The following is a 25,550-nucleotide window of genomic DNA, read 5'->3' as shown; positions in this document are numbered from 1 at the left end:
TTTTTTTATTGGACATAAAAAGATTGTGTTAAAAAGTTGTCATAAATTAACTTCTAGTCTTTTTTTTATTGGACATAAAAAGATTGTGTTAAAAAGTTGTCATAAATTAACTTACTAACGACATTTTAGCAATGGAAAAACAAATCATTTCATGCGTTCTAAATTTAGAAGCAACAATTGTATGGAAATAATGAAAAGAGACAGACAGATGTTCAAGTTTTCTAAGAATTGAAGAGACGTATGGATCTAGTTGTGACATTATTGACAGACATATTTATAGAAATCTACCGTTGGCCGCCCTTACGTTGTACAACTTAGGCTAAGAGTACTTAGTCTTGTAGTTAAGAAGTTATCATCCTAGAGAAGCATTCGCGCTCAGACACATGAAATGTTAATGCACCATTTGCATGGATGTTAACCCTTAAAGTGCTGAGCTGTTTTAGAATGAGTGCATACAAAATGGAATTACAATTCTGATGTTTAGAGGCTAAACTATCTCACGCGTTTTAAGGATTAAGAACTTAAATAATTATATATTATACATTTCGAAAGAATTGCGTCTCTTGCTTGAGGGTTACATTATTGACTTTTAAAAAAAAATTGATTACTTGCATGTCTTGGTTAAAGAACAACAAATATCATGAGACACATGTGAAACACTTGTGAACATCCAAACTTCTTCCCTGTTGCCAGGCTGAGAGAAGGTGCAAGATTTAGTAAGGCAATCCTCTCTTGGATTTTTTGATACGCCATCATAAGTGGTGAAACCATTTAGAATTGCATCTCTTGGAACACCACAAGTTAAACCCAACTGATGTATACATCGACGTTAAACCCAACTGATGTATACATCGACGTTAAACCCAACTGATGTATACATCAACGTTAAACACAACTGATATATACATCGACGTTAAACCCAACTGATGTATACATCAACGTTAAACCCAACTGATATATACATCGACGTTAAACCCAACTGATGTATAAATCGATGTTAAACCCAACTGATGTATACATCGACATTAAACCCAACTGATGTATACATCGACGTTAAACCCAACTGATGTATACATCGACGTTAAACCCAACTGATGTATACATTTACGTTATTCTTAAATCTTGCTTCCGAAAAGGGATGGGCTTGAGGGCGAGAGAGTGAGGTCGACGTGTTGCTCGAATCCCCCTCACTTAAATCAAAATCTCAGCGCAAGCCACTATATACTTAAAGGTTAAGAATTACAGCTAAGATTTAAAAGATGGATACGTCTAAACTCTATCTACTTTAATAAAGTGGCTAAAAGGTAAAGTACTTGGCATCCGACCCCAGAGGTCTCGGGTTCGAGTCCCAGTCAAGAAGAGGATTTGAATTTCGGGAGTTTTAGGACATCCCTTAATCCTCCCAACCTTATTAGGTACCTGCGAGAAACGTGAAGGCGTTTCGTCGTTGTGCTGGCCATATGACACCCTTGTTAACCGTGGGCCATAGTAAAAGATGATCTTTTCATCATCTGCCTTATAGATCGTAAGGTCTGAAAGAGGAACTTTACTACATCTACGAGCATTTAGTCCAACTAGAGGAGTCTGTAAATCAGCATATGCCATTGTACAAAGTCTTCCTGATACAAAGATAATGGGAAATCACTGGCCAAATCTTTAGGCGTTTAATTATTTATTTTATGATTTATTTTCAAAACACACTTCACAAATAAAAAAAAAATCCGCAACGGCTCTTTAATATAAAGCCAAATTACTCTTCAAGACCTTAAAATGTTTGGTAGGGGGTGGCTCCAATAAATCGAACGACTAAAGAGAGTGATGCGTGGCCAGCACAATGAACTCACCTTGTGACCTTTTAATCTAATTGGAGTCTTGGACGTTCTCAAATATGAATTTCGAAATTCCGGGAATCCGAGCCCAGAGATAGAACAAGCCATAGTGTAGGACATGTGTGCACGTCGTTAAGATACAAGAGATGAGTTCTAGATCTAGGCAACGTAAAGGTGTTAAAAGTTAGACAATGTTCCAGGACGCCCCCCCCCCCCCTCCCAGGGGTTCACAGAATTCTAATAAGAAAAAAGAAAGGAGACGTGTTATGGAATTTTTAAAAATGCATCTTGTAGATCTATACCCAGTTGAAGTTTTTTGTTGTAGTTGTTGTTGTTGATTTGCATGGGGGGCGTTGGAGACAGAGGCCCTGACGTACCCTTTTAAAGGTTAAGAATTACAGCTAGGTTTCAAAAGATGGATATGTCTAAACTCTATCTGCTTTAATAAAATGGCGTCCGACTCCAGAGGTCCCAACCAAGAGGAGGATTTGAATTTAGGGAGTTTTAGGACGTCCCCTTTTATCTGGTGCCCTTATATTTCTGACGGTGGGCCTGAAGGTTGACCTAACCAAAACATAGTTTAATTAATAAAAGAACTTGGTCTTAAGGCACAGTTCTCTTGTCCAAGTATTACGTCTGCACGCTATTAGCAATAGAGACTATTATGTAGTTGCCTCATTTCATTTTTTAGTGCACGGGCTAGACATGAGATTAGTATGCGTTCATCTTGGTATACACAACCAGCTAACATGAAGTTTATCCCTCCACATACAGCCCTGCTCTCCCTGAATACAACCCACTGCTAAGTTTTATTTCTTGTCTGTTTGTCTTTAATTGAGCCGCGTGTTACACGGGTGTACAAGGTTTATTTACATACCCAGCCCCATGTACCGGTTATCTGCCCCTGCCCGTGTACAGAGTTACCTCCGTTAAAAATTCAGAAACACATGATAACTATAAAAATATATATTTCTATCAGTGCTACTCACCTGCGTCACGTCAGGGGTGAGAATATTTAAATCCGAAGTTCCATAAACAAAAAAAAACCCACAGGTTTTATGCCTAGGTAGGCTAAATGGCCAATGAAGCAACAATGACGGTGTTTTCCTTTTGAAGAGAGGATAGCGCTGTGAAAAGGGGGGAGGTGGTAAAAAACACACACACACATACACAGATAACAGTTTATTCAATCGTCTCTCGTTAGTGGATGCATGGTTCTTTCTATCGGACAGTTCCCTTGACGCTGGGTTTGGCCTGTTCCTCTTACGTGCCGAGGAGACAGCGAGAGCGTTAGAGCGAGGGAGAGTGTCTGTGAGTTGTGTGTGTGTGTGTGTGTATGAAGAGAGAGAAGAGAGAGAGAGAGGGGGCAATAGAAACAAGGTCAGTGTTTAGTCCATTCAGTATTAACACAAAAACAAAACAAGCAGAAACAAACAAAATGTGTGGGGGAGAGGAGGTGCTGAGTTGAAAAGGAAGCTCTCGATCGACGTTTTCTTTTTTTCTTTTTGGTGTCCAAATGAGCTAAGGTCTGAGGTCTTAAGTTGACAGAGAGAATAGCGTCGCGAGACGAGTTTCCTCACGTGACCCACTCTTACACTTGGTTCAATCCTCACCCTGACGTCCCTGTAGTTGTTTGCTCCTCGCGTTCCCTGGCATAGCACCTCCACCGCCCAACTGGGTCACTTCGTCCTCTGTGGAGAGAAAGGTTGGAACGTAAGTGATACCCAATGTCTGCCATCTGCTTGGCGGTCTGCAAGCATTCTAGGAATTGTAGATTTATTTTTTAAAATAAACTTTTAAACTAATTCTTTGTATGGATATAAAATGTATTGTCCAACTCCAAATAGATCTTTCCTTTCACTATTAATAGAACTAATAATCTCTAGTTGTATTTTAATTTAATTAGATTTTACTTTGTAATTTAATAACTGACCCAACGAGTTTTTATAATACAAACTTCATTTGTAATTTTTTTAAAGTCGGTATTCTAAGTATGTTTTTGCAATTAGATAAAAGTGACACAAGATGTGAATGTATGTCTTACTCGGTTAAGTGGAAATTATACACAGGTAGGATTAAATAAAAAAAAAAATTACAATGACAAAGAAAAAAGGGCACGGGTAAAAACGGCACAGTAACGCAAAACAAGGCAATAATTTGTGAGCAACCTTATTAAATTTTTAATGTGGAGCTTGAGATAAAATAAACAAACTTCTTTCAAAATAAAGCTAAATATTACTTGCATGTATACATTTATACAAATGTAACTTAAAAGTAGATCTATGTAGAGTAACGAATGAAATGATAAATTGAACCAAATCTAGCTCACGAGAATTACATGTCTTGTCTGTCTCACTTTCACACCAATCTCTTTCATCAACCTGCATTGCGACATACCAGCTCTTGGTTTCATCAGAAACACTTCAGTCAATACAACCAAAACATTCGCTCCTATTTTACTCGTGATTACATTTTAAATTCGCACATACACTTCATACAATTTCTGTCTTTCGCCTTGATTAGAAAATATTTCATTGATAGGACTTATATTCTTTGACGTTGTCTTCCAATCGCTTTCTCTGTCTGAGGGCCTGCCCTAGGCATAGACAAACTAGGCAGCCGCCCAGGGCCTCAGAATTGGGGGGATTGTGGGATGGCAAAGGACTAAAATCAATTTAAAGACGAAATAGCAAAATGGGTGACCAAGGGACTTGTTGTAGTACACTAGATGTTAAATACATTATGTAACTCTATTTTAGCGCTGTTTATTTTGTATTTTTCTATTTCTTCTTATCTTCTTCTTATATAATACAGACGTTAATTTAAAAAAAGATTAAAAACACTAGGGAAGAAGGAGCATTTGTACAAATTTGTCCTAGTATATGGAACGAGGAATGTGCCTTTATCTTTGTGTCTTTCTGAGTATTTTATTAAATTTTGTTTTTGTATTTGAAGATTATGGTTCAGTGTTTTATGTATAATTGCTACTTTACTTTTAAGTCTTCTACCCTGAAGGTTTTCTACATTTAGAGATTTTACTAAAGGTGTTACTCTAGTCAAATGTGAATATTCGTTTGTTATGCATCTCACTGCTCTATTTTGTGTCTGTTCCAGTTTCTTAATGTTTTCTTGAGTTGAGGGGTCCCAAACGGAGGATGCATATTTTATTATGGCCTAACCAAGGTTAAATAACATTTTAGTTTTATGTTCTTATTTATTATTATTTATTATTATAGAAATTCCTTTCAATAAACCCTAACGCTTTGTTTGATTTTTTGATAATGTTAAGAGAATCAGCTTAAATTGGGTATCGAACGTGTGCTTCATGACAGTATGATTCTGACAAATTAGGTCAACAGGCATTGCATAAGAAACAAATTATTTATTGTTACCTTTATTACACGAAGAACTTAGTTTCGCTCTAGATCTACTGCTAGATCAGGAATCTAGACGCAATCTATATTAAATTTTTGTGAAAATTTAATCAAAGCTTAGATAATCTATCAATAAACTTCAAGCAATTTTCAATGTAATAAACAAGTGGCTTTTTTTTTCCTTAAAAAATTCTACTGATACAGGTATGAGCTTTTAAATCAAGACTTAGAAGACGATACGCTATTCCTGAACATTAATTTATTAAACTATTGAATCAATAATGCCTTACATACGGAAATCCCCGAACGCTATAGTCCTTTCAAAACCAATGTTGGCTCTAGATCTAAGTCTAGTACTCAAGCCAAATTTACATTTATTTAGTTTTTACTTTGAAAAGCTAGAGTTTTCCCCATGTGGCCAAGAGATAGTATTTCTTCGCAGCAATACACATCAACTGTTAAATTTCTAGAAAAATCGTTAGAGTCGTTTTTGAGATCATCGTTCAGGTTTAGGTCATCTTTTAGGAAGTTGTGACTTGAATAGAGGTATAGTCAAAAGACATGTCTTGTGTTTCGATCTGAAAACATATAATGTGATAATAAAAACAAACAAATACATAAATCCCTTACTGTTTGTATAAATGAAATATTAAATATAAGACATTGTTTGTTTAATTCTATGTCGTACATCTTTTCATGGTGATTATTATGCAAGATTCTTTATATTGTTATAAACCTGGTGGTGGTACAGATGGGGGTAGTGGTGTGTGTGTAGTCAGCCGACGAAAATCGCCCCAGGCCAGCGCTAGAAGAACGGTCAACCGTGACGAGTTACGACGGTCAGCCGAGACGAGTGTCAGCATGATGGTTCGGGAAGGATCGGCGTGGTGAACCGTGGCCTCCGTGACCCATGTGACATATGTCGAAGGCGCCTGGTGAAAAATTTAAATCACAATGAAAAAAAAAAAAACAACTACACCCTTACTATCTGGCATCCTAGAGTCCTCTGGCGTACTTAACACAGGTTACGACAGTGCCTCTTTAACCCTCTTATTGCAATATTCTACAAAACTAACACTTAAAAAATACTCTCTCTCTCTCTTCAACCAGCAATAGATACTCCCTTTCCATAACACCTAGGAAACACACACACATTCCATAACACGCTTAAACCCAAATGTATAGTGATTAAAAAAAAACATAATGACTAATCTATATTAGATATACATATAACTGCAATCTCAAGAGATAGGTGCATATCCCAAATGTTGTTTTAAGTAGGAATTTGTTTAATTATTTTTTTAAGTAATAGTGTAAATTAAGTGGTCAAAATAAACTTTCTATTTCTAATGCAGATTTTCATTCATATCTGATAACTATAAATAGCTAGCTATATTGTATATCTGGTGTATAAGATTTGTTACGAACTGTTGACAGCTTATGTGTGTTTCAAGGTTTATTATGATTTTTATTTGTTCTTTTTAGCGCCGTTAGTTCAGACTTCTAAGATTTTATTTTTTTTATTACTAGACATATGTTACCCGCGACCCGCGGGTCTTTATTTGCACATTACTGTCGATATAGTCACTGAGAGTGTTTTGTAAACAATTAAACGAAATAATAATGTAATAAGTAAAGCGAATGTGTCAATGTAAAAATAGGGTGAATGAAGCTATCAAATCAAAATAGCTAATAGGCTTAAATCCATTTTTTCAAATTAAAACATTTGCTTGTAGGCCTACATATATTTGATTAAAAGTTGAGATGAATAGACTTAATTTTGTATGTTCGTGTGTTACAGTATAAAGTAGATCTTGAGGTAGACATAGATCTAAATCTACACTAATCTAGAGTTAAAAATTGGCTTTTATAGAGTTCATTCTGTGTTGCGCATGCGTGACCTTTTTTCATGAATGAATATAGGCCTATCTCATCACGGCTACGCAACTTTAGCGAACAGCGAACGAATGTATTAAAAATGCTTTAGAAAAACAAATTTGAATGTTAAATTGATTAAAATATCAAATGAATGGACAATAATTAGTATGTTTATGTGTTAAAGCACAAAACTATCTTTGCGAAAAGAAGTTTTATCATCTTAGAGTTCAATAAGAGTTTTAGGCCTAGGAATAGACTCAGTAGAGAGATGTGTTAATGTGTAACCATTTGGTAATGTCTAATGATCTAATGAAAGAATGTTCGCCAGGAAATCTGTAGTCACAGATATCAGGAACTAATTTATGTAAAAAATGCTTTTGAATAATCTAGTGGATTGGATTTAGATGTATGTTAAAAGTAGCTGATGATCCTTTCACGTTATTTCTCTTTCGCTACGAAAATAAAATTAGTTTAGCGAAAATGGGTTTACCCAAAGTCGATACATTCTTATCTATTAAAAACGAAAAGAGCGATAGCTTTGTTAAATGAATGGGATTATAAAGTGATCAATTAAACGAAATAATTTTTAGTACGCGATTCATGAATGAATATAGATCTAGGCCTATCTCAACTCGGCTTCGCAGCTTTCGTAAACGAATGTAGCTTTAGAAAACCACATTTGAATGTTTATTTGATCAAAATAGAAATTAATGGACTTTAATTAATATGTTTATGTGTTAAAGTATAAAACTATCTGTGCGAAGAGAAGTTTTATCATCTTAGAGTTGAATTAGAGTTTTAGATCTAGGGATGGGATTATAAAGTAAACAATTAAACGAATTAATATTTAGTACGCGATTCATTACGGTATTGTCTAATGAAAGAATGTTCGTCAGGAAATCTGTAGTCACAGATATAAGGAATTAATTTATGTAAAAAATGCTTTTGAAACACAAAATTGAAGGTTAATTTTATTATATAATGAAATCAACGGATCTTCTTTTGTATTTTCATGTGTCAAAGTAAAAAACTATCTGCGCAAAGTGTATTTCTTAAAATTAGATCTAGGTCTAAATCCTTTCTATCTTTTCTCATGTCAACATTGCAGACATGGCCTAGATCCATAAAATACAATAGCTGTTGTTGAGATGAATAGACTTAATTTTGTATGTTCGTGTGTTACAGTATAAAGTAGATCTTGAGGTAGACATAGATCTAAATCTACACTAATCTAGAGTTAAAAATTGGCTTTTATAGAGTTCATTCTGTGTTGCGCATGCGTGACCTTTTTTCATGAATGAATATAGGCCTATCTCATCACGGCTACGCAACTTTAGCGAACAGCGAACGAATGTATTAAAAATGCTTTAGAAAAACAAATTTGAATGTTAAATTGATTAAAATATCAAATGAATGGACAATAATTAGTATGTTTATGTGTTAAAGCACAAAACTATCTTTGCGAAAAGAAGTTTTATCATCTTAGAGTTCAATAAGAGTTTTAGGCCTAGGAATAGACTCAGTAGAGAGATGTGTTAATGTGTAACCATTTGGTAATGTCTAATGATCTAATGAAAGAATGTTCGCCAGGAAATCTGTAGTCACAGATATCAGGAACTAATTTATGTAAAAAATGCTTTTGAATAATCTAGTGGATTGGATTTAGATGTATGTTAAAAGTAGCTGATGATCCTTTCACGTTATTTCTCTTTCGCTACGAAAATAAAATTAGTTTAGCGAAAATGGGTTTACCCAAAGTCGATACATTCTTATCTATTAAAAACGAAAAGAGCGATAGCTTTGTTAAATGAATGGGATTATAAAGTGATCAATTAAACGAAATAATTTTTAGTACGCGATTCATGAATGAATATAGATCTAGGCCTATCTCAACTCGGCTTCGCAGCTTTCGTAAACGAATGTAGCTTTAGAAAACCACATTTGAATGTTTATTTGATCAAAATAGAAATTAATGGACTTTAATTAATATGTTTATGTGTTAAAGTATAAAACTATCTGTGCGAAGAGAAGTTTTATCATCTTAGAGTTGAATTAGAGTTTTAGATCTAGGGATGGGATTATAAAGTAAACAATTAAACGAATTAATATTTAGTACGCGATTCATTACGGTATTGTCTAATGAAAGAATGTTCGTCAGGAAATCTGTAGTCACAGATATAAGGAATTAATTTATGTAAAAAATGCTTTTGAAACACAAAATTGAAGGTTAATTTTATTATATAATGAAATCAACGGATCTTCTTTTGTATTTTCATGTGTCAAAGTAAAAAACTATCTGCGCAAAGTGTATTTCTTAAAATTAGATCTAGGTCTAAATCCTTTCTATCTTTTCTCATGTCAACATTGCAGACATGGCCTAGATCCATAAAATACAATAGCTGTAATAGAGTCGGACAACTTTTTTTTTTTTTTGAGGGTCTTAAGTTTGTTTTAGGGCTACAATACATACACTACGGTCTAAGTTAGTACCCAAGGAACATTCCTGCCTAGTTTTATCAAGATTGGTCAAGCGGTTTTGATGTCTATAAGTAACATACATACATACATACACCTCACATTCTACTTTATAATATAGATTACACTAATTAATTTTCAATATATAGCTGGCAACAGTGCTCGTTTAGTAAAGCGTCCTTGACATTGTTTAGAATCAAAATAATGTTAATTACTATGTAAGTTTTAGCCTGCACATAAATCAATCTTGGATCTAGTTGGCATTCGGCAAATGTTTTTGTTTTTGCTAAAGACGCTGTCATACTTTATTCTCAAAGATTACGTTGGAATATTCTATTTTAAAGTTTTAATGTGTGTGTGGTTGATGGCATGATTGGTGAGATGATATGGTTGACGAGATGATTGGTGAGATGATATGGTTGATGGCATGATTGTTGAAATGATATGTTTGACAACATGCTGTGGTTGACGATGATGTAGTTGACTAGATGATATGGTTGACGACATGATTTGTTCACGAGATGATGTGGTTGACGAGATGATTTGTTCACGAGATGATGTGGTTGACGAGATGATTTGTTCACGAGATGATGTGGTTGACGAGATGATTTGTTCACGAGATGATGTGGTTGACGAGATGATTTGTTCACGAGATGATGTGGTTGACGAGATGATTTGTTCACGAGATGATGTGGTTGACGAGATGATTTGTTCACGAGATGATGTGGTTGACGAGATGATTTGTTCACGAGATGATGTGGTTGACGAGATGATTTGTTCACGAGATGATGTGGTTGACGAGATGATTTGTTCACGAGATGATGTGGTTGACGAGATGATTTGTTCACGAGATGATGTGGTTGACGAGATGATTTGTTCACGAGATGATGTGGTTGACGAGATGATTTGTTCACGAGATGATGTGGTTGACGAGATGATTTGTTCACGAGATGATGTGGTTGACGAGATGATTTGTTCACGAGATGATGTGGTTGACGAGATGATTTGTTCACGAGATGATGTGGTTGACGAGATGATTTGTTCACGAGATGATGTGGTTGACGAGATGATTTGTTCACGAGATGATGTGGTTGACGAGATGATTTGTTCACGAGATGATGTGGTTGACGAGATGATTTGTTCACGAGATGATGTGGTTGACGAGATGATTTGTTCACGAGATGATGTGGTTGACGAGATTATTTGTTCACGAGATGATGTGGTTGACGAGATGATTTGTTCACGAGATGATGTGGTTGACGAGATGATTTGTTCACGAGATGATGTGGTTGACGAGATTATTTGTTCACGAGATGATGTGGTTGACGAGATTATTTGTTCACGAGATGATGTGGTTGACGAGATTATTTGTTCACGAGATGATGTGGTTGACGAGATTATTTGTTCACGAGATGATGTGGTTGACGAGATTATTTGTTCACGAGATGATGTGGTTGACGAGATGATGTGGTTAAAGAGATGATGTGGTTGACAAGATGATGTGGTTGAAGAGATGGTGTGATTGACGAGATTATGTGGTTGACGAGATTATGTGGTTGAAGAGATGATGTGGTTGACGAGATGATGTGGTTGAAGGGATGATGTGGTTGAAGTGATGATGTGGTTGAAGAGATGGTGTGTTGAAGAGATGGTGTGGTTGAAGAGATTGTGTGGTTGACGAGATGATGTGGTTGAAGAGATGATGTGGTTGACGAGATGATGTTGTTGACGAGATGATGTGGTTGAAGAGATGTTGTGGTTGAAGAGATGGTGTGGTTGAAGAGATGGTGTGGTTGAAGAGATGGTGTGGTTGACGAGATGATGTGGTTGACGAGATGATGTGGTTGACGAGATGATGTGGTTGAAGAGATGTTGTGGTTGAAGAGATGGTGTGGTTGAAGAGATGGTGTGGTTGAAGAGATGGTGTGGTTGACGAGATGATGTGGTTGAAGAGATTATGTGGTTGACGAGATGATGTGGTTGAAGAGATTTTGTGGTTGACGAGATGATGTGGTTGAAGAGGTGATGTGGTTGACGAGATGATGTGGTTGAAGTGATGATGTGGTTGAAAAGATGGTGTGTTGAAGAGATGATGTGGTTGACGAGATGATGTGGTTGACGAGATGATGTGGTTGAAGAGATGTTGTGGTTGAAGAGATGGTGTGGGTGAAGAGATGGTGTGGTTGAAGAGATGGTGTGGTTGACGAGATGATGTGGTTGACGAGATGATGTGGTTAAAGAGATGATGTGGTTGACGAGATGATGTGGTTGACGAGATGATGTGGTTGAAGAGATGTTGTGGTTGAAGAGATGGTGTGGTTGAAGAGATGGTGTGGTTGACGAGATTATTTGGTTGACGAGATGATGTGGTTGAAGAGATTATGTGGTTGACGAGATGATGTGGTTGAAGAGGTGATGTGGTTGACGAGATGATGTGGTTGAAGTGATGATGTGGTTGAAAAGATGGTGTGGTTGAAGAGATGATGCGGTTGAAGAGATGGTGTGGTTGACGACATGATTGGTTGACGAAATGATGTGGTTGACGAGATGATGTGGTTGACGAGATGATGTGGTCGACAACAGATGTAAATGTGTTTGACTAGATTGTTATTGTTGTTTTGTTTCCTTTTGGTTTTTGAAGTATATTGTTTTGCATTTTTTAGTGGCAGTCTTACGGTTGGCAACACTGTCTTGGTTAAGAAGTGTTCGCTTGTAGCGTGTTAGTAGCAACGAAGCGAAAAAAAAAAAAGCTCGCAAATATCTATTCGTCAACGCGGTAATTTACAACATTCTCTGTTGAAATCATTTTATTTAATGGCAATAAATTTTAAAAAGACTTGACGGAAAAAAAGTCCTTTCTTCGGACAATAATTAGGACTTCCGCACCTTTGTTGTACCAGGCCCTCCAGACCTGTAGACAGGTTGACTAGAAGATGTGGTTTAGAAAACGATGTGGTTAACGAAACGATGTGGTTCGCTAGACAATGTTCTAATAGAAAAAGCTTTCGTTAATTTACCACAGATCCGCTGTTGCTGAGTAACTTCATCAAAAGCTTCAACTTTAAATGGCTGCAATAGCGTTCAAAGGAGGTAGCTCTATAACACGACTTTTTTTGTATTTAGCAACTTCTTTAGTACCATTATAATACGTATATAGTAAAAAAAAACGTGACACACAATACATACACACACTTAAACATTGACACATTCCCAGACACACAAACTAAATAATAGAGGCGAAGTCCACACATTAAACAAAGTAGTTAGTCTCCCACCAAGACATCCTTTGACTCGCTGAAATATTGCTCGCCTTGAAGCTAACATCCCGCTACGTCTGAGGTCCGTGACGCCTAGCACTCGGGTGACAACAGACGTACAATGTAGCTGATATATAAGATGATGCTCCTTTGTAGTGCACTACTTTGCTCTAAGCCAGATCCCTACCCCCCCCCCCCTCCTTTTTTTTTCCATCTCAGCTGCAGTGACTGATGAAATCTTTTTTTTTTACTTGAAAAGATAAGTTTCATAGCCGTTAAAGTGCTAGAAAGGTAAAAAGAATGCACACACACACACGCACTAGTCACACTACACACACACACACTTATATGTACAACTGAGAAGAACAGAGCCGGCCAGTAAGTACCTTGAGAACAACTGTAAGGCACTCCCTGGCGTTCAGTCTTACTAACAGACCAAAACAGTAGCGAACGACTGTGGTGCTATTATGATGGAAGGGGTCAAACATGTCATCTTTGCTCAGCAGGCAAACAGGGACGTTGAATAAGTGTTGTTTACAGCGTGATCTTCATCCCGGGGAGGGGGACTCGAGTGAAAAGAATCAAGGGGGTGGCTCGATGTGATGGTACTACTGAAGAGCTTTCAGCTGTTCGAAAGATTTCCTTAAAAGTCACCAAATGAAACAGAGTACAATCACATTTTATGTGAGTAGAGACTAGATCTTTTACTTTAGATATTGGACATTATCATACATAGAGCTGAATAAAAAAAAAATAATACTAAGCTTTAGGCTGTAACCGGTGAACAGAATACAGAAGTACCTAGAAGCGAAGTCTTATAATAAAGCAGATACCTTTTCTTTGTTCTCTTTTCACTGTTGAATTGGTAGGAAAGATCTTGCTCTCTGTGCTTGGCCTGCCAAGTTCCCCGTCCTAACCGTGTGCGACTTTTTCCTATGGGGTATGCGTGACTAATTGTTATAGTAGGCCTCCACACTGACCTCGACGTCTCAACCTGTGGGCAGTGGAGACCAAAAGCTCGTTGCCGCGTCGTACAGACCTGTGACATGGCAACTAACTATTGATCTCCACCGCCCACAGGTTGTGACGTTGCAAGTCAGTGTTCAGGCTTTCTATGACGATATGTTAAGGACAAATTCTTTTTTTTTTCCACGATTGCCAGTAAATGTCAATGACATGAACAATTGAATAACAGCTGCAATCCACACATTGGAGGGGGACATTCTGAATCGGTTTTTTTTTGGTGGGGGGTGGGGGTATATCGGCTTGATGTCCGTTCACTTGTGAAGCATGACATAAAAAACATGCCAGCTGTTTCCCTTCACTCGATGGACGCTTTTTTTAAAAAGTATTTTTTATATATTATAGCTATTTTCTCTTTTTTATTTTGAAATCACTCTCTATCTTCAAATTTAATTTTCTTAAGCTTACGGTCATCTCATATTGTCCCCACATTTTACTTCAAGAATGGAAACCGGATATTAGAAATAAACAGCGAGCAGATTACAGTGGCTAGCCGTGAACACCCCCAACCAGTCTGTTTGGACTGCTTACTGTATTACTTCTGTGACAGGCTATGAAATGAATATTTAATACTAGCTGATACCCGTGCTACGCTACAATTGAAATTTTTGGTATATATATTTGTTTTTTTTTTTTGCCTGCTCTTAAACACTTCAATAAAACGGCCCGCATTACAACGCTCCCCGCTATGTCCTTTTTTTTTTTGGTCTCTTTTATCCTCCAAACGAAGGGCCCGCAACTCCCTATTATAAAGTATGCACTAACACTTGTTAGTTGCAGCCTTCCATCTCTCTGCACTATACCTGCCCCCCCCCCCCCACACACACACACAGATAGACACAAACTATTTTCAAATGAAACGGACCAGTGTAAACGAAGAAACATCACTATTGGCAGCTTGCTCCACTCATTACATTTTTATTTTATCAGTCATAGATCTAGATCTAGAGAGGCACCTTATTTAGAATAACCCATCTTATTATACAACTCCTTAAAAAACATGCACACACATAATCACACTTTAATTGGCCCTTATATTAATAGTGAAAATGTTTACAGTATTCGCTCATTGCTTTAGAATAGAGGCTTTCTTGTAGTCTAGTCGTTTTTAAAATTGTTCTACACATTATCATTAACAACAATCTTTAAATTAAATAAAAACTTGTGCGCCAACAAAGAAAGTGTTAATTGGGGCTTCAATGGAAAGAAATTATTGTTTTGTACAATAGACATTAAAATGTCCGCTTTCGGGTTTATTTTGGTTTGGAATTGCGAATATTTTTTATTTTTTTTTGTAAATTATCCGCTGCTCGATCTTTAAAAAAGGATTAGTTGTCCTAGACTTAAGTTAAGTGAGAATAGATTAAAATTTCGTATTTTATCATCATCATCATTATCATTTTATGGTAAAATTAGTGGGAGAATTAGTGGGAGAATTAGTGGGAGAATTAGTGATTTTAAGTGGTCAGGACCAAGAATTTTATATCGTAGATTTACAGCTCAACAAAAAAAAAAAACGCATCCCACAAGGCACCGTTAATAATTTTATTTTAGATATCGGATTTCATGCTTGTAATGGAGTTGCGTGAATATTTAAATTAGCACAAGCTTGAGAAGTATTTGATCTCTCTAGACTGAAGAGTCACAATGATGACATTTAATGGAGTTGTTTTAGGACACGCTATATTTTGTCTTCTTCTCCTTCCTGTTGTAGATTTAAAAAAAACTAGTGTTCAAAAGTGATCGACAAGTGCATGTGTAACCCGATTCATGGCTAGGTTCTTAAAAAAGGAAGGGGGATTAGAATTCAAATTGTATTTTCGTAGAGACTATATGTCTAGATCTGCTGACTTACTATAAAAAAAAGCCCTAATTATTCAATGGGTGAATGTATAATTTCCTATTGACTTGAAACATTAACCATAAGCAATCTAATACGAACAAAAAAAGAAGGTTATTTCATAACTAAGCTCTAAGGTTCATTAAGTCTGAACGTATTCTGCCAGACGTGCCACAAGACACAGGTTTAAAAAGACATTTAAAAAAAAATCTTAACTCTTTCTCTCCTAATTGACGATACCATCGTTGATTTGACCTCATTAAATTAAATTAATGTTTAATTTTATAAACTTGACTTTGTGTACTATAAAAGTGCATGCAATCCCCTTTAATTCTAGACCAAATAAAATATTGTCCAACAACAAACGACCAAGCTATTGATGCTTAATCATAACAGGGGAGTGAACAAGTAATGAGCCAAATGAAGAATTCCGTCCAAACGTGGACAAAATAATTACGGAGAGAAAGAGTTAACAAGGTGTCACTTGTGCTTTGTACTTGCTCGCTACCATCCACGCATCTCAGTAGCGCACAGTGTTAACCTGACATTAAGACTAAATAAACAAATTATGAGAAACAAACAGAAAACTTCCCTTATGACAAACTCTACTGACAGTGTAGCTGACACTAAGACTAAATAAACAAATTATGAGAAACAAACTGACAATTTTCCTGATAACATTGGTGGGGTTAAACTTAGGTGCAAGGACATAGTCCTTGACTTGTAGACCGAGATGAAGTCATCACATGTTCACGGCTGACAAGAAGTCTGTCACGTGATGTATATCTTCTGAATGTGTATCACGTGTCACTGGGGAACTACATATGACAATTGGTAACTAGATAACACTCTATGTCACTATGTCATTATATAAGGTATGTGTTGTCCTTCTCAAACTATTTATAGAACATTTTTTGTCTGTAATCACAAATGATTTGTGACACTGTATTCAAATACTAGCCGGATATGACCCGCGGCCTACGGGCCTTAGTTTGGGTATTACTGGTATAGTGGATTGAATTTAGATCTATGTCAAATATGAATACAATGTTCCCTTTATAAACATTTTTTTTTGCCAAGAAAATAAAAGTAGAGTATGAAAAGTCTTTAATAGAGATAGAATTAGGTACTTTTTGTCCATTTTGTAGGGCCCTCTGGTTGTAGGAGGGACATTAAAAATACACTACGGACTCCGCCATGATCTAAGGAAAATTTATGCCAAGTTTTATGAAGATTTTTTGTTCAAACGGTTTTGATTTCTATTCAGGACATACATACATACATACATACATACATACATACATACGTACATACATACATACATACATACATACATGCATACATACATACATACATACATACATACATACATACATACATACATACATACATGCATACATACATTCGCCTTACTTTCTATTTCTCTTTGAGTAGCGGATTTCCTATTAGAATTCTTCAAAGATTAATTTAACTATATCCCTTTATTTTTAACAAACATTAGTATATCAACTCACTCCTCGGGAAAAAAGAGGGTGGGTGTTGCAAGGAATTATATACATCCAATGATACCGAATTATGCGATGACGGGCCACGTAAAACAACTTGGTGGGCCGCAAGTCACTGGGATCTATATTTTGTCTCACTCAACTTATTCTCTATACAAACACTTTTGGCTGATAGAAACCTCATCCAAAGATTGGCTCTGATGGAAGACAGAAACGAATCGTTGATAACTTCCTACCCCGGATGGCTCATGTTCCTTCATGTTCCCCAATAGCCCAGGAATATGTTCCCCCCTTACCTGTTGGTACTATCAACTAACACCTGAGCATCACAAAGGTAATTGCCTGAGCTACTTCCGGGCTGAGGGGTCAGAACAAACACAGTATCATCTTATCTGACGTTTTGAAGGAGCGCCGTGGTCATAATGGCAAGATGAAAAGCACAAGAACTACAGACCGACATGAGGTACCGGGCAGATAGTCACTCCAGTAATCGAGCGGAGATATTTCGACCAGCAAAACATGCGATGGACGACTGCAGTACAATAGTACTATCGCACCAATTAGAGCTGCATCTTCTTTGTGTCTAGAAATGTTAGTCACTTTGAAGTCTTGGTCATTAAGTTCCTTTATCACATCGAGTTTTCAAAACGAGGCATGCCTAATTATGAGTAGTCATTCGTTGTAGCGCCAGCAAAATCGTCATAAGTGTGTGGTCTGAAGGTAGGAATAAATGGGTCATAGTCATACTTTGTTTTGGAGAGTCGGGTGTCCGTGTAATGTCTGCAGCAACCAGATGTTATTATAGCTCCAATGTTATGGTAACTAATAAAAGCCTTGAAACAAGAAGTTGGTAGGGGCGACGGACTAGTTCAATATTATTTCAAATTAAAGCAAAATTAATTTTCTTTTACGCAACCAGCAGTTTTGCGTCTGTCTGTCTGTCTGGTTCTTTCTTTCCCTCTCTCACTTTTTTTTTTTTTTTTTTTTGGAGACTGTCAAAATTCTGTCGGTCTGTCTCTCCTTTCTCTCTTTCTATCTTTCTCTCCCTCTCTCTCGTTCTCTCTCTCTCTCTCTCTCTCTTTCTCTCTCTCAATCTCTCTGTCATTCTATTTTTGGAGACTGTCTAAAATCTGTCGATCTGTCTCCTTCTCTCTTTTTCTCTTTCACTCTCTCATTTTTTCGGTCATTCTTTTTTTTTTTTTTTTTTTTGAGACTGTCTCCAAATATGTTGAACTCTCTTTAGCTCATTGTATTTTTCGGAGGCTCTGTGAATCTGTCTCTCTCTCTCTCTCTCTATTTTACAGAGACTGTCTCTAATTCTGTCAGTCTGTCTTCCTTTCTCCTACTATCTTCTCATAGTCGTGACTAATTCATGACTAATTCGGCAGCGGGATTGTGTCCGGCACTATGGTTTAAATATTGACTCTCTAGGACCCGGCTGAATAGTCTTTAGTAGATATGACACTATTCTAGTCAAACCGACAAACCTCTCTTAAGGTCCCTCTTTCTGCTTTAACCGTGAGTGGCCCAATTTACGACACAAGCAACCTGGCACAAGTCTTTCATCGCCCTGTGTCAACATGGCCCTGTCTTCATAAAAGCTTATACAATGAGAGACACTTACGTCTAGTGACATAATTTAATACACTGTTACGTACCACTGTTGTTGAACTGATCATTACTGATAACCTGGCCAAACATTGGACTGCTGCTAGAACTACGTACCACTGTTGTTGAACTGATCATTACTGATAACCTGGCCAAACATTGGACTGCTGCTAGAACTACGTACCACTGTTGTTGAACTGATCATTACTGATAACCTGGCCAAACATTGGACTGCTGCTAGAACTACGTACCACTGTTGTTGAACTGATCATTACTGATAACCTGGCCAAACATTTGGACTGCTGCTAGAACTACGTACCACTGTTGTTGAACTGATCATTACTGATAACCTGGCCAAACATTGGACTGCTGCTAGAACTACGTACAGAGGGTGTAGCGTTCTTCTAAAGGAAAAGGAGAGAGCAGTTCCGTGATTTAAGTTTTTATTTCGATCAGTTTCTCTTCTGCTTCTCAAGACAGACTCAAAACATTTTTAAACTTAATTTTAAAAAAGACGATACCTCCATTATGAAACTTCAAATATAATAAAATATTAAAAAAAAATAATATACAAAAAAAACAAAACGTGTTGATTTAATTCGGGCATCGAAGCCGTGCTACCGTCATCTGCTTGATTGTCTATTTGATTCAATTGGGGTATCGAAGCCGCGATACCGTCATCTGCTTGATTGTCTAGTTGATTCAATTCGGGTATCGAAGCCGCGATACCGTCAGCTGCTTGATTGTCTAGTTGATTCAATTCGGGTATCGAAGCCGTGATAACGTCATCTGCTTGATTGTCTAGTTGATTCAATTGGGGTATCGAAGCCGCGATACCGTCAGCTGCTTGATTGTCATGTTGATTTAATTCGGGTATCGAAGCCGCGATACCGTCAGCTGCTTGATTGTCTAGTTGATTTAATTCGGGTATCGAAGCCGTGATAACGTCATCTGCTTGATTGTCTAGTTGATTCAATTCGGGTATCGAAGCCGTGATAACGTCATCTGCTTGATTGTCTAGTTGATTCAATTCGGGTATCGAAGCCGTGATAACGTCATCTGCTTGATTGTCTAGTTGATTCAATTCGGGTATCGAAGCCGTGATAACGTCATCTGCTTGATTGTCTAATTGATTCAATTGGGGTATCGAAGCCGTGATACCGTCAGCTGCTTGATTGTCTAGTTGATTCAATTCGGGTATCGAAGCCGTGATAACGTCAGCTGCTTGATTGTCTAATTGATTCAATTCGGGTATCGAAGCCGTGATAACGTCAGCTGCTTGATTGTCTAGTTGATTCAATTCGGGTATCGAAGCCGTGATAACGTCATCTGCTTGATTGTCTAGTTGATTCAATTGGGGTATCGAAGCCGCGATACCGTCAGCTGCTTGATTGTCATGTTGATTTAATTCGGGTATCGAAGCCGCGATACCGTCAGCTGCTTGATTGTCTAGTTGATTTAATTCGGGTATCGAAGCCGTGATACCGTCATCTGCTTGATTGTCTAGTTGATTCAATTCGGGTATCGAAGCCGTGATAACGTCATCTGCTTGATTGTCTAGTTGATTCAATTCGGGTATCGAAGCCGTGATAACGTCATCTGCTTGATTGTCTAATTGATTCAATTGGGGTATCGAAGCCGTGATACCGTCAGCTGCTTGATTGTCTTGAGGACGAACGTCCGAATGGTCTAACTCGGCCAGCGGGGAAGACGTACTCTCAAATATTTATTTATTGGTTTGTTGATTATATGAACATCTAGTTGAACATTTAGTGTTTTTATGTAGTAACAATAACAAACACAAGTTCGTTGTGTTGGAAGACAATCAGCTTAATGCAGACCTCGTTTTCAAAACGAGGATAGAAAACACAGATATGAGTACTTTGTAGTTATAGGGCATTGTGTAATAAATACAACATCTTCGTAACTCCCTTTCTCTTTCCATACATCCGTCTTCTTAGCTCCATATCGTTCTTCTCTTCTGTCTTATTCTTTCTTTCTCTCTCTCTCTCTCTCTCTCTCTCTCTCTCTCTCTCTCTCTCCAGAATTCTCGGTATTTCACTGAACAGGGACCAACATTAATGATGAGTGATTTTGTTGTTTAGAAATCTTAAAGTTCTGAGGTATCAGGCTACTATGGCGGCTTAAGGTGCAAAAGGAAGAATGCACTCCAGGGAAACACGAGCCTCTTACCGCTGAGACGCCTCGGTATTGTAAGATGGAGGAATTCATGACAGAAATGACCCCAATCTAAAGGAATATATTTTTACATGTTGAATTGGATTCAGATTGGATGAAATGTTCTGTGATCTATTTTGATTCGAAAACCTTCGGAAAACCTATTCAATTTCTAAATAAAGTTCACATTGGAATTTGACGAGATAATGAAGAGAGTAAAATGTAAGGATTTTAAATATATAAATAGTGAGGTATGTCAGTCAATTAATTGATGTTTCAATATAAATTTACAGTATTGTATATTTAGAATACTTTTTGCGTATTGTACTTTATGCTTAAAATTATTTTATCATTTTAATTTCCTGAATTCCTGCATCACTTTCTAAATGTGAAACTATTGCCAAAACCACAATATACACAGAAAGTGATGGCACATCAATTTTAGAGAAGTGACAATAAGGGATTGAAGGGATTGTCATATAAGGAGATCCCAGTAAAGGATATTGATGCTTTTGAGATTCGGTTTTACAAACAAAATATTGTAGATACAGTGAGAGATTGTGAGAAAGACTGATTAGTATAGGTAGACTTTTGCTGGGCAGAATATTCCTTAGATATCAAAAATAGTTTGTAATGTTTCTATAGCTAGATTATTTCGTAGACAACATTCCTCCTTTCTGTTTTATTTCCTCAAAGCAAAACTGTCTATTCTACAATCAGTGTCATTTGAACGTTCAACTTTGTTTAAACTGTTTCTTTCCAATATTCAAAAGTTCTTGTCGGAGCTCAAGAAAAACTAGGTGTGGACCTTCGTCTTAATCTTAGTCTTTCGTCTCTTTATGTTTGGCGTCTGTTCAGTCTCTCCATCGTTGGTCATTGTCATCTATTGTGGGCGCCCCAGCAGTTGTCATGCGTCGCAAGTGTCTGCCAGAATGCACCCGCCCCGCTTTATTGAAGGAAGTACTGCCACGCCCACGCGCATTAGCGTTTGTCTGCAATGTGAAAAACTCAGTGAGGTGTTCTATTTTAGAAAACCCATGTATCAGTATTCAAATAGTGCAGCCCTCTTCCATAACACCTTTGACTGGATATTTAAAAAAATAAAATGGTTTGCTGTAGCCTCACGAGGTCTTATTGTCATTTTGTATACAATATATAGAAATAATTGATGCAATGTCATAAGCCTTAAATGAAGCAATATTTTCAAAGCTTATATCAACTCCCCTGTCTGTCTGTTATTTCACCCACTTCCCATTGTCGGATTAAGTTGAAACTTTGCACGATTATTCATTGTCAATGACAAATGTGAATTAATCAAAGAATTAGCCAATTGGTTAATTAATTACTTGTTATTTATTAATTTTTAAAAAAGAATTAGGGAAATAAATATTGCAGTACTGAGAGATGTAACTGTAATTGTGAGGTTCTTTCCCTCATATAAGCTATGTTGTTTTATTAAAGTATTTTTTTACATCTTGCTTTTTTTCCATTATGATTATATCATTCTTTATTTTTTGTCCTAGATGAAAGATTCTTATTAGAAATTTCAATCTAATTTTATATCCTGTAAGTATGAGTAAGGATTTTTTTAAAAATAAAATTATATATATTATTGATTTATTGGTCATTAGGCCGTGGTTTAGCAATCTCCAGACATAAATAGCTTACGCTACTACAATTTCACACATACTGAGTTTGATTGCTTTAAGACATCCCCGCCGTTGTAGATATGATCTTTACTTCGTACGTAATATGGAACGTTGGTTCAAGTCTCAACAAGTATGAGAGTGGTAAAGTGCTTGGCTTTCGAACCTAGGGTTAATTAATTTTTTATATCGAAAAGGAAAATAGAGTCTTATAGTATTGAAATGATATGTATGTAAATGTGCAGTTTCTTCCCTTTACTTGTTTTTTTTAAGTATCTATTTTTTCTGCTTATTCATTGCTTGGCTCGTTTCTGTTATACTACTACACTTGTTGAAATATTTATATTGAAACCTCTGTTGAAAAACAAAATCAATCTATATAATATTGAACTTTTGTTTATTGTTCTAAGAAAGCGTCCTTAGTGTTAGTGAAATCAAGTGTACTATTACCAACATTCCTAGCATAGATACAATTTACTAGACATTCAAACGGACAGAAACACACAGACTGTTAAGACTGAGAAAGACAAAAAGACAGACAAACAGTAAGACAGACAAATAAAAAAAAAAGAAAACCTCTGAACACAGATATACAATTCAAGACCACCTGGATGTCATGTCTATGACATGCGATGACACTAAGTGCGAATGACAGGAAGCGGAAAACTTAACGCCCAGAGTGGACATGTTAATCCTGCGGGACTTAGCCCGCAGTTAGTGTTCTAGCGCCCCACGTGTACACAGCACATGGTACAGATAGCAAGGTTTAGGTAGATGTATGAGCATGAAGTGACGACAGCTATTGAACGTTATGTCTAACCCCAACCTGAAATATCAGAGGTGTCAATGTAATCATGTTTAATAACAGGTAATAATGTGGGATAGTATTTCTCATCTATAAACGATGTAAGCCCTAAAGATACCTTTTTCAGATCTTGGTTGGCCGTCTGGTCGTGTAGTTTACACTCTGGACTTTCGACGCGTTGGTTCCGGGTTCGAATCGTACCCACCGTCCTGCGGGAGGTTCTGGCAAGGAAGTAACAATCAGAATGTGTACAACAATTTTGGGATATGTGGCTCATCTGTTAGTATAACCGGCAGCTAACAGGGATGTCCTTTGACCAGTTCAACGAACAGCTGCATTTACTTTCCCAACGTAAGTGAGGTACCCAGTAAGAAATCCCGATCAAATTCCAGTCTACCCTGTTCGGAAGCCAAGATTTAAAAGCCCGGCCAAAAGATAAATTAAAAAAAAAGATGGTTTGGGTGGTAGAGGCTACTACTAGAAAAAAAAAAAGATGGTTTGGGTGGTAGAGGCTACTACTAGAAAAAAAAAAGAATTAAATGTAATGAAATGTAATTGTCCAATTTGGAGTTCTTGTCCCACAGCCCACACCACTTTGCACGGTTGACTCTCAAGAAAGACACGATATTTGAATGCGTAATTAAATCTACATTTAAAAAAAAAATATCCTGATGATGTGAATGTATTTAATAAACAGACAGAAAAAGAAAGGGAAGGAACAAGGAACATGTGAGTATATTTCTTTCATTGTTCATTCTGGTATTATAGGAAGGATTTTGAGCTAAACACGCAACAATTCTTTAAAACTTTGACAGAAACTAGATTCGTCCATCTCTATTTTACTCAAGTTGTCTATACGCTAATTTACTTCTTGTTTATTTTGTCACACACACCCCCCCTACCAACTCTGCTTCTCTTTTGCCCATGTACTACGATTCTTGTTGAGTCTCTTCCTTTCTTTACCTCTCTTCCTCTCCCTCCTCTTCTCACTCTCTTTTACCCCTTTCTCAGTAGATCTTTTCTTCTCTCCTCTTCTGTGTTTCACTCCCTCACTTTGTCTCTCTCGTTACCTCTTCTTTTTTCTTTCATTTTTCCCACTTTTAATTTTACAAAAATATAGAAACACTCTCCAAGTACTTCCTATAATCACAGAAACAACTTTTAAAATGCTTAGAGATCTAGAAGCATATACCTCCTGGCCCTCATTACCAGAGCTTTCTTCAACTTTCCACATCAGACAAGACGTCCAAATCTTTCACATCACTTGCACGTGCCAGGCCTGGATAAACTTCTGGTTTGACCCAACCCTGCTGACCCCTGGACAAGATTTGATTACTTCGAAGGATGGGGCTAGCCAGTGACCACACCTTCATCTTGTTCCTGATTCAAGCAGTAATCTGAACACCAAACAGACGTAAAGCGGCCGCTCGACATCCACACCCCATGGCAATGTGTTTATTTGTCTAAAGTCATCAAGATGGCTTCTAAATGCAGTCTTTAATATAAAATCATGATCGTACACATTATCACATCTGCAGGGGCGGAGAGCTTGAGGGATGGGTAAAGAAAAGGACACCGGGCCCACTGTATATAAAACTAATTTTAGCTCACATCTCTCCAACGTGCAGAAAGAGAAGAGTGCTCTAGGTCGATAAGGAAGTCGTCCAACGCTGCCCCACCCAGACAAGTTCCGTGTCTTTCATACCTACACACACATACACACTCACACACACACGTGTACTGCTCAGTTGATTTAATATACGAATAATAAATGTGAACTATGACCTCCAGTCTGTTTCTAAATAGTCCAAATGTGAGGCAGAACGATTAACATTTGACATAAAGACAATTTTATTTTATCCCAGTAACTTAGGAGAGGCAGAGTTCCGTTCACTGAGCACCCAGTTGGCGGGTCACTTCGGGAACTGAGCTAATGAGTCACTCTGGGCACGGAGCTAATAGGCCACTTCGGTCACCCAGGTAATGGGCCACTTCTGGCACCCAGCTAATGGGCCAATTCGGACACAGGGCTATTAAGCCACTTTGGGCATCCAGCTAATGGGCCTATTCGGGCGCCCAGCTATTGGGTCACTTCGGGCACCCAGCTAATGAGCCTATTCGGGCGCCCAGCT

General features: G+C 37.2%; 3 protein-coding genes across 3 annotated transcripts in view; 1 reads left to right on the top strand and 2 right to left on the bottom strand.

Moving 5' to 3' along the window:
* LOC106072175 (A disintegrin and metalloproteinase with thrombospondin motifs 7-like) overlaps positions 1-3,081 on the bottom strand; it is a 175,386-nt gene extending 172,305 nt beyond the window's left edge. The window contains exon 1 of the mRNA XM_056006094.1: positions 2,819-3,081. The gene's annotated coding sequence lies outside the window, so the exon portion shown is untranslated. The remainder of the gene's footprint in view (positions 1-2,818) is intronic.
* A 6,968-nt stretch (positions 3,082-10,049) lies between these two features.
* On the top strand, positions 10,050-11,039 carry LOC129925658 (coiled-coil domain-containing protein 1-like). Its single transcript, XM_056025500.1, has one exon. It carries the CDS (start codon positions 10,050-10,052, stop codon positions 11,037-11,039), a length of 990 nt encoding a protein of 329 aa, XP_055881475.1.
* A 48-nt stretch (positions 11,040-11,087) lies between these two features.
* Positions 11,088-12,603, bottom strand: LOC129925646 (uncharacterized). Its single transcript, XM_056025390.1, has 2 exons — positions 12,574-12,603; positions 11,088-12,155 (listed from the first exon to the last, which is right to left on the bottom strand). Exons 1-2 carry the CDS (start codon positions 12,601-12,603, stop codon positions 11,088-11,090), a joined length of 1,098 nt encoding a protein of 365 aa, XP_055881365.1.
* Positions 12,604-25,550: the final 12,947 nt, after the last annotated feature.

Source organism: Biomphalaria glabrata, chromosome 1 (genome assembly GCF_947242115.1).
Source record: "Biomphalaria glabrata chromosome 1, xgBioGlab47.1, whole genome shotgun sequence".
NCBI classification, from domain to species: domain Eukaryota; kingdom Metazoa; phylum Mollusca; class Gastropoda; family Planorbidae; genus Biomphalaria; species Biomphalaria glabrata.
Note: the sequence above shows the minus strand (reverse complement) of the source record. Positions and strands in the feature narration are given on the sequence as shown.

Coding starts and splice junctions, on each gene's coding strand:
- LOC129925646 (XM_056025390.1), bottom strand. CDS start 12,603: ATGAAGTTACTCAGCAACAGCGGATCTGTG. Junction 12,156..12,573: donor TCAGCAACAGCGGATCTGTG/GTAAATTAACGA, acceptor ATAACAATCTAG/TCAAACACATTTACATCTGT.
- LOC129925658 (XM_056025500.1), top strand. CDS start 10,050: ATGGTTGACGACATGATTTGTTCACGAGATGATGTGGTTGACGAGATG.